Source organism: Cariama cristata, unplaced genomic scaffold (genome assembly GCF_000690535.1).
Source record: "Cariama cristata isolate BGI_N322 unplaced genomic scaffold, ASM69053v1 scaffold1618, whole genome shotgun sequence".
Taxonomy (NCBI): Eukaryota; Metazoa; Chordata; class Aves; order Cariamiformes; family Cariamidae; genus Cariama; species Cariama cristata.
The window spans coordinates 44,358-59,601 of record NW_009629255.1 but is presented as its reverse complement, the minus strand read 5'-3'; the positions used below and the strand labels follow the sequence as shown (position 1 = coordinate 59,601).

At 41.0% G+C, this 15,244-nt stretch overlaps 1 protein-coding gene across 1 annotated transcript in view; it reads right to left on the bottom strand.

Annotated features, from left to right (window-relative positions):
- Positions 1–1,197: 1,197 nt before the first annotated feature.
- LOC104165445 (ras-related protein Rab-3B-like) overlaps positions 1,198–15,244 on the bottom strand; it is a 47,628-nt gene continuing 33,581 nt past the window's right edge. Inside the window, exons 2-4 of the mRNA XM_009705086.1 lie at positions 13,522–13,640; positions 5,364–5,488; positions 1,198–1,644 (exon numbers count right to left, since the gene is read on the bottom strand). Of these exons, the coding sequence (XP_009703388.1) occupies positions 1,457–1,644; positions 5,364–5,488; positions 13,522–13,640 (432 nt within the window). The 3' untranslated portion in view covers positions 1,198–1,456. The remainder of the gene's footprint in view (positions 1,645–5,363; positions 5,489–13,521; positions 13,641–15,244) is intronic.

Genomic DNA, 15,244 nt, shown 5'->3' with positions numbered 1-15,244 from the left:
TTCGCAAAAGCAGTTCCTCCATATATTTCAGAGAAATACAAGCTCTGTGTGTGGCTAATGCACACAGACAGAAGTTTCATACTTTTAGAGATGTTGGAAGTATAAGAATATTTTAGATGGTAAGTATTAAAAATTGTTCCTCCCTTCAAAGAATGATGCCACAAAACATCCATAGAATAACTCTAACAGGACTTCTTTGCCACTTTTCATTTGCAGTTATGGTTTATTAATCAAACTTCCTCTTTTTAAATTATACTTTGTGGTTGAATCTGAAACCAGAAAAACACACATGCGCCCATCTAGCACAAAAGTTTTAAAAATAACAACAAAATGCAGAAAGCAAATCTAATAATATTGGCACTAATATTTGCCAACACTCACATTTTGGCTTCTGATATTTTTATCTTTCTGAGACAGTGCTGTTCCAAGTCATACATGTCAGATTTTGTCTCCAACTAAGCATGCAGCAGCCAATCCCTCCTTTCCTTCGTCCTGCAACAAATCCACCATCAAGCAGTTGATCAGAGTAGACTCACACCTGGAGAGGTAAAACTGCAGGATAGAGGGGAAAAGCTGCAGGACAGTCGGCTCTTGGGCTTCTAGAAACAAACGATTAGGGACAGCAAGGTGCCTGCTGAAAACGGCAAGGTCCTTGCTGAACACGGCAGCACCTCCAGCACTCTGCAAGCCCTTACTGGTGACTGTGGAGAAGTTTGCTGGCAAGAGCAGCCCCTGGAAGGGCTCTTGCTTCTTCAGCCAGCACCAGGCAAGAGCATGGGGAAATGCAGGTATGGCTGCAAGGCTGCCTCCTCCTCCCCTGCCTGGCAGCTTTGATTCCTCCACGTGCTTTTCCTCTATTTAAGAGGCTTGACACAAAATCCATCCACTCCTTCCTCTTCGCTCTCTAGAGGACCTCAAACTGTCAGACAGAAATGCACTGCTTTCTGCTCCATTGTACAGAAAAACTGAGGTCCATGTCTAGAGGACAGAAACAATGATTCTCAAATATCTGGGGACTGATTTTTTTTTTAATGTAAAAAAAAGCATATTATTGCATTATAAGAGATTTTTTTCCCCATTTCGTTTTCTACCTGGTCCCTTCTAATTGGTTTTTATGTTTCCTGCTTTCTTGACAAAAAACTTCTTTCTGCAGTAGAGGAATTTGTAATTAAAAATGCAACATTTTCTGTGGAAATAACATTTGCAACACTATACGAGTCTTTCTTCAGTGTAACTCACATTAACACTAGCTGCAGTTACAATATTAATTCAGATTTTTGTTTTTTAAATTATTGGATGAGGAAATATATAATATTAACACTTCAGCACATTAAACAAACATACCAGTTTCCTACAACAGAGACTTCTGCCTTTGGACTATATGGTAATGCACCACCACAAACGAAAAGATATAATTTAGTCAGAAAAGGAGGACATTTCTCAGCGAGAAAGGTCACTAGCATGAGCAGTTCTGCTGCGAAGGGGGTGGGTTGTCTGTGAGTCGCATGCTTCTTCCAGAATTGCCCCTGGAAGGGTCTGATTCTATACTCTCCGACATCTTTTCACAGATTATATCCACAAGACGCTCAAACACCTGCCTTACGTTGATGTTTTCTTTGGCACTAGCTTCAAAATAGTCAAAACCTGTGAGAAAAAGTGGGGAAAAAAAAAAATCAATAGAGACTGATAATAATGGAGATGCATTTTAAAATACTAATAATTTTTTTCAGGATTTACCTTAAGAAACAAGACATTAGACAATTCTTAAGCTCAGTTGATTCCCATGCTCTCAGAACAGTGAGCAGAAATACTTCATCAATAAGAGTCAAAGGGATAAATGGATCCTTACCATTGCCCTGGTAAACACACCTGCAGATGATACAGATCTGAATAAACCCAGGACAGGGGAGTTGAATTCTCCCCCTTACAGCAGTGAAGATCCCCTGGGCTGCAGCTGCTGCTGACATGCCACTGACTGGGAACGTACGGAGGGGCCTTCCTGGGCTCCACGCAGCCCTGCGAGAGGGCCAGGCTTACCCTACGAACCACTGCTGCAGGCTGGCGAGAGCTCAGACCAGAAAGAGAAGCAAGATCGTGGTTGTATTCCTTCTGCTGACCAACTTCTGTGCTTGTGAGCAAAATGCTCCATGACTTTGGTCTTGTTTTTTCCCATTCTTTGTCTGTTTAGGCAGAAAGCTCTTCAGGGTGATTAATACTTGTATAGCACACGTCACGACAGAGCACCTGTCCTGACAAGGGCCGTTCAGCACTGCTGAATTACAAATAATGTTGTGCGCCTCCTACAGAGTAATTTCAGTGTCCCATGACCAGCTCCTAGCTGCAGTGATGAGTATGGATTCTCAAACACTGACCCTCTCTGACTGAAAAAAACCACCTCAAACAGCCAGGCTGGAGTTAAGCCAAGGTGGGGATGGCACGGACAGCTGTTCCTGCTGCCTCCCATTGACACCCAGCGCTACGCAAGAACCAGCCTTCTCACAGACGAGCCTGCCTCAGCCAGCAGAAATGTGATGAACTGCGAAACATTTCTTTATCTTTCTAACCCCAGGGGACTGAAAGGCCAACCATCACTTACAACGGCGGCTGCTTCTGTTCCACCAGGTTGTTATATTGCCAACAGTGAGAGCTCAAGGACGACAGAGTTTATTTTGCAATAAGCTACATTCTGTTGTGCTTCATTTTGGGGATATTCTGTATTGCATCAGTTTTCTTTGATTCTGCCACAAATGAAGAGAAAGGTAAGTCATCTTAACTGATTAGTCTGCGCTGCAGGTAGCCCGAGTCACCTTGATATGTGAGGTAACAAGTAGGTATCTACCCCGTTCTAACACTTTTTAAAAATCATGGGACAAGGGGTGAAGTGACGGTGGAGATGTTTGCCTCATTACTAAATAAGGACGGCTGTCCTGCATCAGATGAGGGCTCTTTGCTGCCCCACTTGCTGTCTTTGACGATGATTAAAAGTGTATATAAAAGGCAATAAAAAGAAATCAAAGAACTGAACTTAGGTATTTGTCAGTCCAACATTGGTTTAGCTTCTGCTGTCGCTGAATCTGTTTTACTTTAGTTCACGTTCAGAGCAGTAACAGTTTCTTAATCTGATTAGGAAATGATTTCAGTGATGTTAATGTCACTCTACAAGCTTAGATAAACACACTGAAGGATAACCTTTACGTGAGTCACTATGATGAAAGCTAGCAGTTTAAGCAGTCGATAGTCAATTAAAGAGATTCCTCCCACCTAACACACAAAGTAATTTCAGATAATGCTGTACACGTTAGCGCAGTTAATATGAGGAAAAACAGACTGATAGAACCAGATCTATTTTTCAGCCCTTTTAAAAAAAGCATTTATTATTTTGGGAGTCTACAGAAGAAGAGGACTGGGACAGCACTTTCCAAAGGCATGGTTAGCTTCTGTTTTGCTCTGCACTGGGGTATTTTTCTCCAGGGTGAGCTGGACAAGTGTGAGGACAGGTCGGGGACAGAATTGGGGATTCTTCAGCAGAACAGTTTCTTACTGATGGAGTCAGTTGCTATGGTAACTCTGTGCGCATGTGTGTTTTGAAGTGTCCCATAGGTAAAGGATTCAGATTCTAGATGATAACTTTGTATTTAAACAAACAGATGAATTTTGGGGGGAGAAAAAACATTAGAAGTCCAAATAGGAGTGGGAGTTCCAGTAAAACACTCTATTTGCCGTTACATTGCTCTGGACAAATTTTCAACTACTAACAGCGTAATTATTCTTGCAAAATATGTGGGCACACATGCATTGACAACCATTCTGAGAGTCTGCAAGCCAGGAACCGAGTTTATTCACATTCATATTTTCAAAAGCAAATTAAATTCTGATGTGTAAAGAAGAACCTTAACTGATTTTGCAAACTAGCCATGTCTTTGTTTGCTTTGCTAGTCTTACATGTAAATAATTATTATTACAATAATAATAGCGATGGGAAATTAGAGGGTTTAGTTTGATATTTGCTCATTATTTCTTTATGATGGCAGTATCTCAAGGCTCCAGTCACGAATGGGACCCCTTTGTGCTTAGCATATGTAGAATTGACACTTGAAGGCTCTAAACCTACAGGCCTTTGCAGACATGCCTTTTTTTTTTTTTCCATGTGAAACATGAGAAAATAATCTGATTACTCTTAACGCTTTGGAACAGTGGCCATCTTTTTGTTTATATCACACAGGTCCCTATCACAAAGCCATACTTTATACTCATCTATAAGCAGGGTTTCTATACCTTCCCTTCATTAAAAAAGCAACAACAAACCAACCCAAAACAACAATAGCAAACCTCCCAACTAATAAATACTCATTATCTAAGATTTAACCATAACATGCAATTTGATCAAGGTCACACTTTAAACTACAAAAATGCACGCAGTGTGTACTGGAACTCCAGTACGCTCAGTTTAACAATATATTATGCACCTTCCAAGTACTGCTTAAGAACTGAAGATAACATAGGATTTTATAAATTGGGGATGATGGCGATTCCTTTGGGTCTGATAAGAATTTCTACCCTTACAAGCTAAACAAATATTTACAGTATGCTCACTGTAAGGGCCTCCACTGTTAACTGAATTAAATTTTAACAGGATTTACTTGCCACTATGAATTCTTTAAGAGAAGATGACAATATAGTTAAATCTTAACACAGAAGCCCTGATTCCATATTAAAAAGGTCATATATGCTATAATATATAATGAAAAATGAGAAATAAATGAGAAATTAGGATGAGTTTAGTTTACTGTTCGTTCTAAAATTTTCATTGCAATCCCATCTTCCTCTCAATGGAACTGTTTTGCTTTTTCTATCCCACATCAATAACATAATGTCATTTCCCTACCTGGATAAGGAAGTCTGGTACATTTTTAAAATACATTTCACTCAACTCTACAGTTCTGATGTATAAACGTCTTTTTTCACTGTTTAGTTGCAAAAAAAGAAATAAAATTCTTCTACAAAAATCAAATGTTTGCATTCTGAAAATGATTATATGGTACTTAGAGACCTGGAGACAGAATTGTGTTTATGAAAACTTTTTTTCTTTTCATTCCACTGAGCTAATAAAAGCTGTTCTCTCCAGGCAAACTTTATCTTCCTTACGTCCTTAGATACTAGCTTTACAGATACAGCGACACTACAAGAAGGTACTACTCAGTACTAAGCAAGTAAAATATGGACTTAGAATATATTACACTGCTCAGTTGTGATACCATTATTAAAATATTACTGTTGGAAGGACTTGTTATTGTACAAACTAAAAGGAATACAGTATGAAGAAGCACAGGAAAAAGAGTAGAAAGAAGAGCTTTGACATGTACCTAGCTGATCCGCCAGATGTTTCCCCTTCTCGACAGGAACAATTCTTTCATCCTCCATGTCACATTTGTTCCCAACCAGGATCACTTGTGCATTGTCCCAGGAGTAAGTCTTGATTTGTGTGGCCCTACAGCAAGTCAAAAAAGATTGTTACATTCCATCAGCTGTGCCAAAATACAATCATATATTAAGTATGAAAACAAGTACCACTTATGACAACATCAATGTCTCAAGACTGTGTGTTGGTTAAAAGACAAATGACCAAGCTTACACACAATGCAAGAATGCAGACTATGTAATTTATAGCACCATTCTATTTTACTACTCCTTAACTTTGTGTGACAATGAAGTTTCTTGTTAAGACTTTGCAAGTGTTTTAAAGATCATGAGATCCAGACAAAAAGCTGAATTGAATAATTTTTGAAGTGTAGGGACAAAAAAAGCATTCTTCTAAAGCTTATTCTCCTTCAGCTGTAATCTGTCAGAGGAACAACAATCAATTACACCTCTTAAGGATATTGTCCCTATAGAGAAAGCCATACAATAGATACACACTTCATGCTAGATTCACAGCTTCTTGTAAAACATGTAACAATAATTCGGAGCAGACAAAAAAGATGCTCATTTGCTGCAGCACATTTGCTGCAGAGTTTTAACAACACCATAAGAAACTGTGTTTTGAGAGTCAAACGGAAGCATCAAGTCATCTTTGCTTGAACAGGAAAACTGGTTCACGGAGACTGAAAATTGCATAGAAACGTGGAAGCAATTGCTAAAGAGAAAACAGAAATTTACCAAATCGGGAAGATATGAGATCAAGGTAAGGCTCCGTGAGCTAATATTTGAACCCAGCAGGATTAAGTGATACCTAAGGCAGGAAACAGCAGATGCAATGACAGACGGCATGTATCAGACAAATGCTAACTTCAATGACATAGGGATCAAGTGCATGGGAGTTTAAGCAGGAGCACTGGGATGAACTTAAAGCCTCTAAAGCTCTCTGTGGCTCATGTGCTGAAACTGGAGCGGAGCTAGCTGTGGACCTCAGGAGTCTTGACCTTACATTTGGCCTCTTTATAGTTTTTCTATGACAAAATAGAAGGGGCCAGTCCTTTCCCACCATCCTCAGTGCGGTGTCGCAGAGCCAGCAGCAGAATAGTATTAGCTTGGTACTATTCACTTTCATCCATTTTTTCAGACTCGCCCAATCTATTTTATCTTCACCAAGTCAGCTCTGTCTTTTAAGACTCTCTCCCCTTCCCTTAGGCTGCTCTGCCAGAAGTGATACACTCCTCCTCTCCTCCACCTCTCCTCCAGTCCCTAACTCACCTTCCCACTCTTTGTCCCTACTCCCCAGCCCTCCATACAGGATACTACAGTATCAGGCAAACCTGCCATTTCCCAGAGGAGCCAGGAGTCCCCTCAGATTTTTACTTCTGTTTAGTTTGCTTGAACTCCCTTAACAATAAAGCACTCAATTCCTCTTTTTTTGAATTAGCAGCTTCCAGCTCTGATCTACTAATGATAATTTTTAATTAGTTTGAGTCACTTGCTTGCTTTTTGTATGGAAAGCAGCCAGTCATGTTACTTTCAGATATCTAGGAAAAAGGGGGTCATTTCACTGTGCAACTTGCCTTTAAGCAGCAGCCTGTGTGGATTGCACTGGAAACTGGAAAACATAAACCTAAACCAAGCCCACTGCACAAGCCCAGACCCATACTGCAACATGCAAAAAACCCCAAAGACTTTGGCAGTGAAACTTCTTACTCTTAGTGTCCTCCTGGAAAGACACTCACTCCAATCCCAGTTTTGCCTCCTCCGTTTTCACCCCTTTGACTGCCTTCATGTAGACAAGCCCTGAGAGAGCTAATGAGAGTCTGTGATGAGTTTATGTGGTACTCTGGAGTTTCTCAAGGCTAATCACAAGGGAGTGACCTCAGAAATCAACCAAAAGCCCAGGAAGATGAAATCTTCCCAGTCGTTCTCCCTAAGCAACAGAGAGTAAGAAAGTCTCTCCAGGTTCAATTTAAAACACCTATAACCAGGCACCTCTTCCAACTCCCAGTCCAGAGAGAGCCCCTGGGGGATTGTATGGGGACACACTGCCAAATCTTTGCTATTTAAACAGAATTACTTAGAAAATGAAAAAGAAGAAAAAAACATGAAAGATCTCCCACAGAAACTCATCCTTCTCCTTGTTTTGAACAAGTTAGTGAAAAACTTCTCTCGCAGAACACTGACATTTACACTCATTAGGAATAACAAACAAACAAACAAACAAAGTTATGAAGAACATCATTAAAAGAAACCCTGATCCCCATACAAAAAGAAAGGCAGCAAATTTCCAGAAGCTTTTGGAAAGGTAAGTAAATAAATAAATAAAAAGGCTTGTGCAATTGAGATGTTTCTCAACTATCAGGGCAGTTCAATATACACACTGGGAAAAATATATTTCTGTGATACAATAACAATGCTGTGCCTTATTTGTGCTGAATTCCCCAAATTAACGATAAAGCATGGGTTTTATGCTTCACGCTTAGAAGAAAAATAGTCTCAGGTTCACAGTTACATGGATGTATCAACAAGCTAATTTGGAGATCAGCCTTAAAGATAAATAAAGTTGACTTTTTTTTAACCCAGCTGTCATGTAAATCTAAGTTAAATGCAACCAATTTTTTCTTCCCTTCTATGAAATTGTCTAGATTGTCCAAAGCAGAATTTCCATAATATTTTCTATTTACTTTACATTATCAAATGCTGAGTATATTCTAGTTTCAGTACAGTTTCAAATGAGGTATAAACGACTGATTTATCTACACACAAAACTATCAAGCCAATGTCAAGTAATAACTGTCAAAGGAGCCTACTAAAAATAATCTAGAAACTAAGCTGAAAGCCACGAACGCTTATTTAACCCTTTCACTCACCCTACAGGAAAGATGTCTTATTATTCAAACAAAATAATTAGTTATTTTCATATATCATGTAAAACCCATATTTGCTTTTGCCCATTTATGCTTTTTCTTGTAAAATAACCTGACTGTACTCTTGCCACACTGCAGTAAGGAAAATCACTCAGGCTTAACCTTTTAAGGCTTCTCATACAATCTGTCATACCTTTCCCAGTGAAGGAGCAAGAGAGCAGGTGATGTTCTAGATATTCCCAAATGCATTTAAATTGTGTATCTTACTCTTTCGCAGCTGCTTTAAGATAATTTTCATTAATTGGCATGATTCATGTGAATGAAGGAAAGACTGTACTTCACATTCATATAGTACCTGGAGAGCTTGTCTAAATACCTGATATATAGCCATAATCCTTCTCATTCAGGAGATCAGGAGTAAAGGAGTACCTTTACTTGGTTTAGGAGAAGTATTTCTGGAGTGACACAAAGCAAACCAGAAGCCTCTTTAGGACATGCAGTCTTAAGAAGGGTATGGTAAAAAGATGAGCCAAGGAAGAAATCCTATGGCAGACTGGAGGAGATATTCTCATTTCCCTTGTGGGTAGGTGAGGCCAGGTCAGGAGGCTTTTAAAACAGTCAGATGCCAATGAGCCAGAGACAAGAGGTAAAGTACACCATACATACATGGGAGGCAGTTTTAGAGGGGATGTTGGAGACTCGTGAAAAGGCTTGGAGAATAATAAAGTGAGCACAACCTGCAGAGAGAGGATACAAGCTCTAAGATGCTGCAGAGGTCTGGAAGGGAAAAGACTTCTCTCTGACGGACAGCTGACTTTGCACAAGGCTACCTTCCCATAATTTTGGTCTAATTAAGCAGATGAATTTTGAGATCTATGCACACCCCTATAAGCTCAACAGAAGGTAAGAGTTTGTCATGGGTGAGAGCTTACTTGGAGTGCCAAGTCTCTGGTTCAGCTGTTTGTTCATGCTTTTGGCTTGTTTTCTGTAGGGAGCTCTGCAGGAATAGATGGTACAAGAGAAAGCAGTGAGATGGGCTGAGACTTCTGTTGACAGCCTGCTTGCACAGCATCTTAAAAACCCTGAATCACTAAACAGCAGTAGGCAGAGCACCAGCAAGAAGTAAGGCTTTAGGGCTGGAGAATGTCCTACTGTAAAACACATAGATAACTAGTGTACACAACTTGACCCATTCCAAGGTTCTGTGAATGGGTACAATTTTAGGACCAAGGAATTATGTTCAGGTGGGAAATTCTTACCAGCCAATGAGAATGGACTGGGATGGACAGCAGCCAAAAGTTAGTGGAAGGCGCATCACTTCATATTCTGTTTGCTGATGATCTTCCTGAGGTATCCTCCTAAGCTCGATTGTATTTACTTTATGAACCCAGTCCCATGATCACATGGCAGGTGGCTTACTCATTTTTTATGCCAGAGAAACACTACAATTCCACCCACAGACGCTATTTTAAAAATAACTGGGAAGGTTAACAGGTTCCTTACTGGATTTTACTTGCATTAACTGCATACTGCTGTTTTATTCTCACTGTCTAAAAGGTCAGCCAATCTGCTGCATCATGCTGCATTTATAACAAAATATTCAACTTAAAAGTATTCTTTATCTACTGTAGCTGGATACTGAAAAACGCATCACTAGTCAGCTAGGATAGCAGGACACTTAAAAGAGAAAAAGGATGTGTAGGATTAATTGCTGTAATTTCTGGAAACTTGCAGGATGTAAGAAGACCTGGGATGAGCTTGGCTGTTAGCTTTTGCATATATTCTAGGTGGATGCCCCATTTAACTTCAGTGAGGGCTGAAGTATGGTCTTAGAACTAGTGTGGTTTGTTGTAGCCTCGCTTAAACCTCTGCGAGCAGAGAGGCAACTCACGTATCGGGCCAAACAGCTTCCTTGCAAGGTAAAAAGCAGCTTGCAACTTTGCCATTTCCTGGGAACCTAGGAGCAATACTACTGAGGGTAGCAGCTTCATTAGTGGAGAAGCAGTGGTCCAGGCACTTGTCCTCCCATCAGACCGTCTCATGTCCCAAACATTCTGGGTCTAGCCCTCTCACTCTTACAGAGGTTGTCCCTCTTGGGCATAGCAGGCAGAGCAGGAAGGCTGTCCTATCTACATGGGATGGACAAGACAAGGCAGGGCTGAGCGTCAGCAGCATGCTACGGACTTTGCAGCCTGTACAGCTCCCCAACTGCTGCCACTCCAGCCTCTCATCAGCACCAAACAGAAGCACCGCAGGACTGCTAGGGCTCTGGTTTTATCATTAGGCATGCTGCTGTCTCACACTTGACCTGAAGAATGGACTAGGCTCATGGAGATAAAGGTTCTGAGCTAAAGGAGCTCAAGTAGTAGACACCTTAATTTTCCACAGAGAGTACAGTTCCTGACTGAAGACCAGATCTAGTCTAATTTTTTTTGAAGCATAACTGTCTCACTCAACATGGTGAAAAAAAAAAAAAACAACCAAAAAATCTTACCTACTCGCAATGCTAGCAAATGGCAGAGGCTGATACAAAAGCCTTTGTTCCCATTTCTTGTCCCTTCAGAAGTTTAGAAAGCAGTTTTGCAGACTAGGAAAAAAACATCTCTTAACTGCATTGCCACTAGAGGACTCTGCTGGTACAGCGATGCTGGCTTTGCTACCGTCCTCATCTCCTCTCCTGTGGACAAGCTTCACAAAGGAAGGAAATGGGCTACCACAGGCTGATTTTATCTGCCCCACTACATCATTTGGGCTCAGAATCTTAAAACTGGTTGGAAAGATTCCTGATATATAGAGTAAAAATAAACTGATGGTTGACCTCTGTCCTTTGGCTGATAAGGTGCTCTTAGCAAAGATATTCACGCAGCCCCCGTGGCACAGGAAGACATGAAACCAAATACACAAAGCTGACCTTTCCTAATTCTTAACATTTGCACCATTACCTTTGATAGAACAGAGGTTAAACCGCTTCCAATACAAAGCTTCAGGTTAAACGTCTCCTCTACACACTAAAATAGTAGCAGCCCAGACGCTGAGATTTAGTATTTTTTGGCTAAATTAAGACTGAGAAGTAAAACTTATTAGAGCGGAACCAACAGATAGGCAGGTAGATGAACTGTGTGGTCATATATCTCTTATTTCATCAGGGAACGAAGCTGAAAATATTTACAGTTTAGTGAAAGATAATACCATAGCTCACATGCCTGCACTCCTATGGAAAAAATCCCTGTGCAGACACTTGCAGAAAAAGCTTCATCTGAGCTTGGTGGAGGGTGTGCGACATGGAGGAACCTGGTTTTGGCAAAACCTTTGGGTTTGTGTTTCTAGCAAGGAAAAAAATATATTCCTCTATCATTAGCTGCTGAAGGACAACTTGGGGAAGGTGTTGCAGTTCACCTTCTGCAGCATGGTGTCATGATACTGGAGATGGGGTGAAATTGGAGAGTACATCTTTAGATGTGATGATCGTGACCAACTGCTTCAGTGGAAAAAGGCCAAATTACAAGCAACAATAAACCATGTTGTTGCTGCTTTTGAGTTACAACCTAGATTAGGGGATACAGAATAGGTGTTCAACAAAAAAACAGACTGAGCTGAATGCTAAGAGCCAGTGCCATAGCCAGCATATGTCACATGCTGCCGGTAGGTCGCTGAGATCATTGCAAATCAATCTGTCAGACTTGGGAGATTACATTAACCACTGCATTGCCTTTCTTTGCACGTTGACCATACCTATCTGCAGTATACAGCAACAGGGTAACAAGCAGAAATGATTGCAAGACATTTATGGGGAGCCACAGGGGTACTGCTTCTGAGGATAAACACAGCCTTTCCCCTGCCTCCCCATGCCCTGTATTTCCTACACAAAGTCTGGTGTCACTTTGAGAGGCTGCCACGTCAGAAAATGAGCTCCAGCAACAGGGTCCAGCCTTCTGCTTATCTGTGCCGTGCCTGCGGCCACTGCCTCGCAGCAGCAGCTCAGATGTTCTCACCCCAGGCACTGTGCTGGGTCCCTGCTGAGAAAACACCTCCCGTCAGCTGCCACGGAGGGGACTGCAGGCACTGCCCATGGCCACAGCAATGATGCGTGCTCTGGCTCTTTGGGAAGACCACTGCTCCTCCTGCTCTGTACATGTATGTGTCTGGAAGGCAGGAACAAGGTCTGGGCCACAGCTCTGCTCCCAAAATCAGACCACAGTGTCGGGTGAGATGGGACACTTCTTCCCGAGGAAGAAGACAGGTGACATGAGCTACAAGGGAAGCCTCCAGGCGGGGAAGGGGAAGTGCACACCAAAACGTCGGAGAGACAAGCCTGGGTACCAATGCAGCTTTGATACTGCCATGGAGTTTTTAAAGTGACTGACCTGATGCTTTCTTTTTTCACTGTAAGCCAAAAATATTTCCTGGCTTTTTGTCATCAGAAAGTCCAGAAATCATTTTCTGGTGTTTCTGCATTTGCACTGAATTCAGCAGAGCCAGAGGTGTTTATAACAGCGAGAATCCCTTTCACACATAGTTTTAGGGCTAAGTCCCCACCCTTCCCATTTAATAGGTGACTCCTTCTCCCCCATCCCACCATTCCTTATAGAGTTGCTCAGGGGCTTTCTGTAGTCAGTGGTAACAGACAGGCCCCTTCCAAGGGGCATGCTTGCTTTATGTCCTAGACCTTGCTCTTCCTCCTCTTATTACAACTACAACTAATTTAAACTTCACAAGTTTTAAATGGGTAAAGTTAGATTTTTAATTATCTCAAGTTAGGCAAGGTGAATACTGTTCCATGTGTCTACACTTGTAGGTTCCAAAAAAAAAAAAATTAACAATTAACCACTTTTTAAGGCAGTTTGGAAAGATCTAGCCTTATAAGATTTATATGAGATTTGACTCAAACAACCAGTTAAACTGGATTGGTTTAGCAGCACAGCCAGAAACCTCATAAACCCAAATAATGCATTAAAGGATTAATTTCTTTACAATTAATTAGAACTTTTAAAAGCAACAACTGCTATAGTATGCTACTATATTTGAATTATAACTTTTTCATTAAAATCAAGCTGGAGAACTTCTTCTAAGGAGAGTTTAAAAAACAAATCATTTATTTCAGAGTTTAGATGAAGAGGAAAGAACATGGTGATGCAAAGCACTGTGGAGGGTGGGATGTCTAATGTTCTCAACAAACAATTATGAGGAGAGAATTGGCCAAAGAACGAACCAACCCAACAACAACAATATTTCATACCAGTCCTGCACTGCATTGAAGGAGTCTTCACTGGTGATATCATACATGAGGACGAAGCCCATGGCTCCTCGGTAGTAGGCTGTAGTGATGGTCCTGTATCTTTCTTGTCCAGCTGTATCCTGGAACAGAAGGGAAGACTTAGGCTTTAAGACTTCAATTCTCAGAAAGAGGAGTTGTTGTTAGGTCCTATATCTAAAATAAGACAACCACTTTTTGTTATTATACATTTTAAAATTCTCATTTGCTCCCAACTGAAAGGAACTCTACTTACATTTTAGCATTAATTGGGCTTTTGCATCGACTATGATTTGTTAAATGCATTTTGACACATGTACTATTAAAAAAATACCAAAGATGTCAACCCTTTAATTGCTCTTCTCTGCCTCAGCCTCAATGCAATAATAAAAAGTTAGCAGAGTTCACTAAAAGCCGACACTTCAAAGCAGAGGCAATAGAAAACAGTCCAGGACTGTACCAGGCAAAAGACATTTACGTGTTGCAATTTAGGGTCACGGTCAGGAAAATGTCCTTGAGATAGATGCTGCGGGTGACTCGGTTCTTACCCGAGGTTAGAGACAACAATCAAAGACTTGATGCAATGAAAACTGTGCTACAAGGTAAATTTAACGTGGAATATCCCAATCACGATGTCTGAGGTGCACATACTAATTCAAGATTTACTAATCCTCTTCTGTTGGTTCAGCTTAGTTCTCTTCACCTATAGAGTGCTGTAGAATACCTCTACCTCCAGTTGTCATTTCTATATTCAGCCTGGCAGCACAAAGGTGAAACTCTAGCATATATAACAGAAGAATTTCAAAAGACTTGACAGCTAGAAAATATGTCAACTACCATCTGTTGGATGCCAAGAACATTTATTCCTCACATTTTGGGTGCCTACTTTTAAACTGAAGGATATTTCTACATCAGATCAGCAGTCCTGCAGCTATTCTGCTCCTTCTGGGCCTGCCTTCTGAACCAAAGAGACAAGTTGTGTGCTTAACATATCTCTCGTTCAGGAGATATCTATCATTTGAACAAATGCATTTCATCCATCTTTTGGCAAATGTCAACTCTGTGAAACAGCTGCAGGGAGGCAAAAGGCCTTACCTTCAAAGCACATGTTCAGCATAAGGTGTTGACTGCTAGTTACTCTTACGGGTTAGCAGTTCTGAAATGAATAATCCTTTAGTCCTCCAAAACCCACACTTAAGAAAGCATTTACTGCCACTGGTTTAAAGTGTGATTAAGGTTTCTCTGCTCTAGAGAAAAAGACCCTAAAGGACTGATCCATCATATAGCTAGTTGGAAGAGTAAAATAAATCCATGTAGAGCACTCTTGCAGTAGTATAAAGCCAGTTTCTGAGCAGGCACAGCACATCACCACAATCCCAGAAAACACACAAGGTGCAGTGGGTGGGGAATTACTCAGCTTTAAAATCCTCCTGTCCATCATTCCCATACATGCAGCTTTGTTTTTGCTGCATGCAAGAGACAGTGTTGGCCCTTCCAGAACCCATGCTAGCCATTCTACAAAAGGGGAAAGCATCAATGATCGCCTGTTATTCTGCACCAGAATATCACAGAAGTTCTCTGTAGGAGGAAAGTGCTTGTAAATAAGCTCCCTGCAGCTTGCTTAAAAAGCTCTGCCTATTGCACTACCATGAGCCTATCCACAGCTGTAACATACTACAAATTTCCCAGTGGAGAGATTATGCAGCAG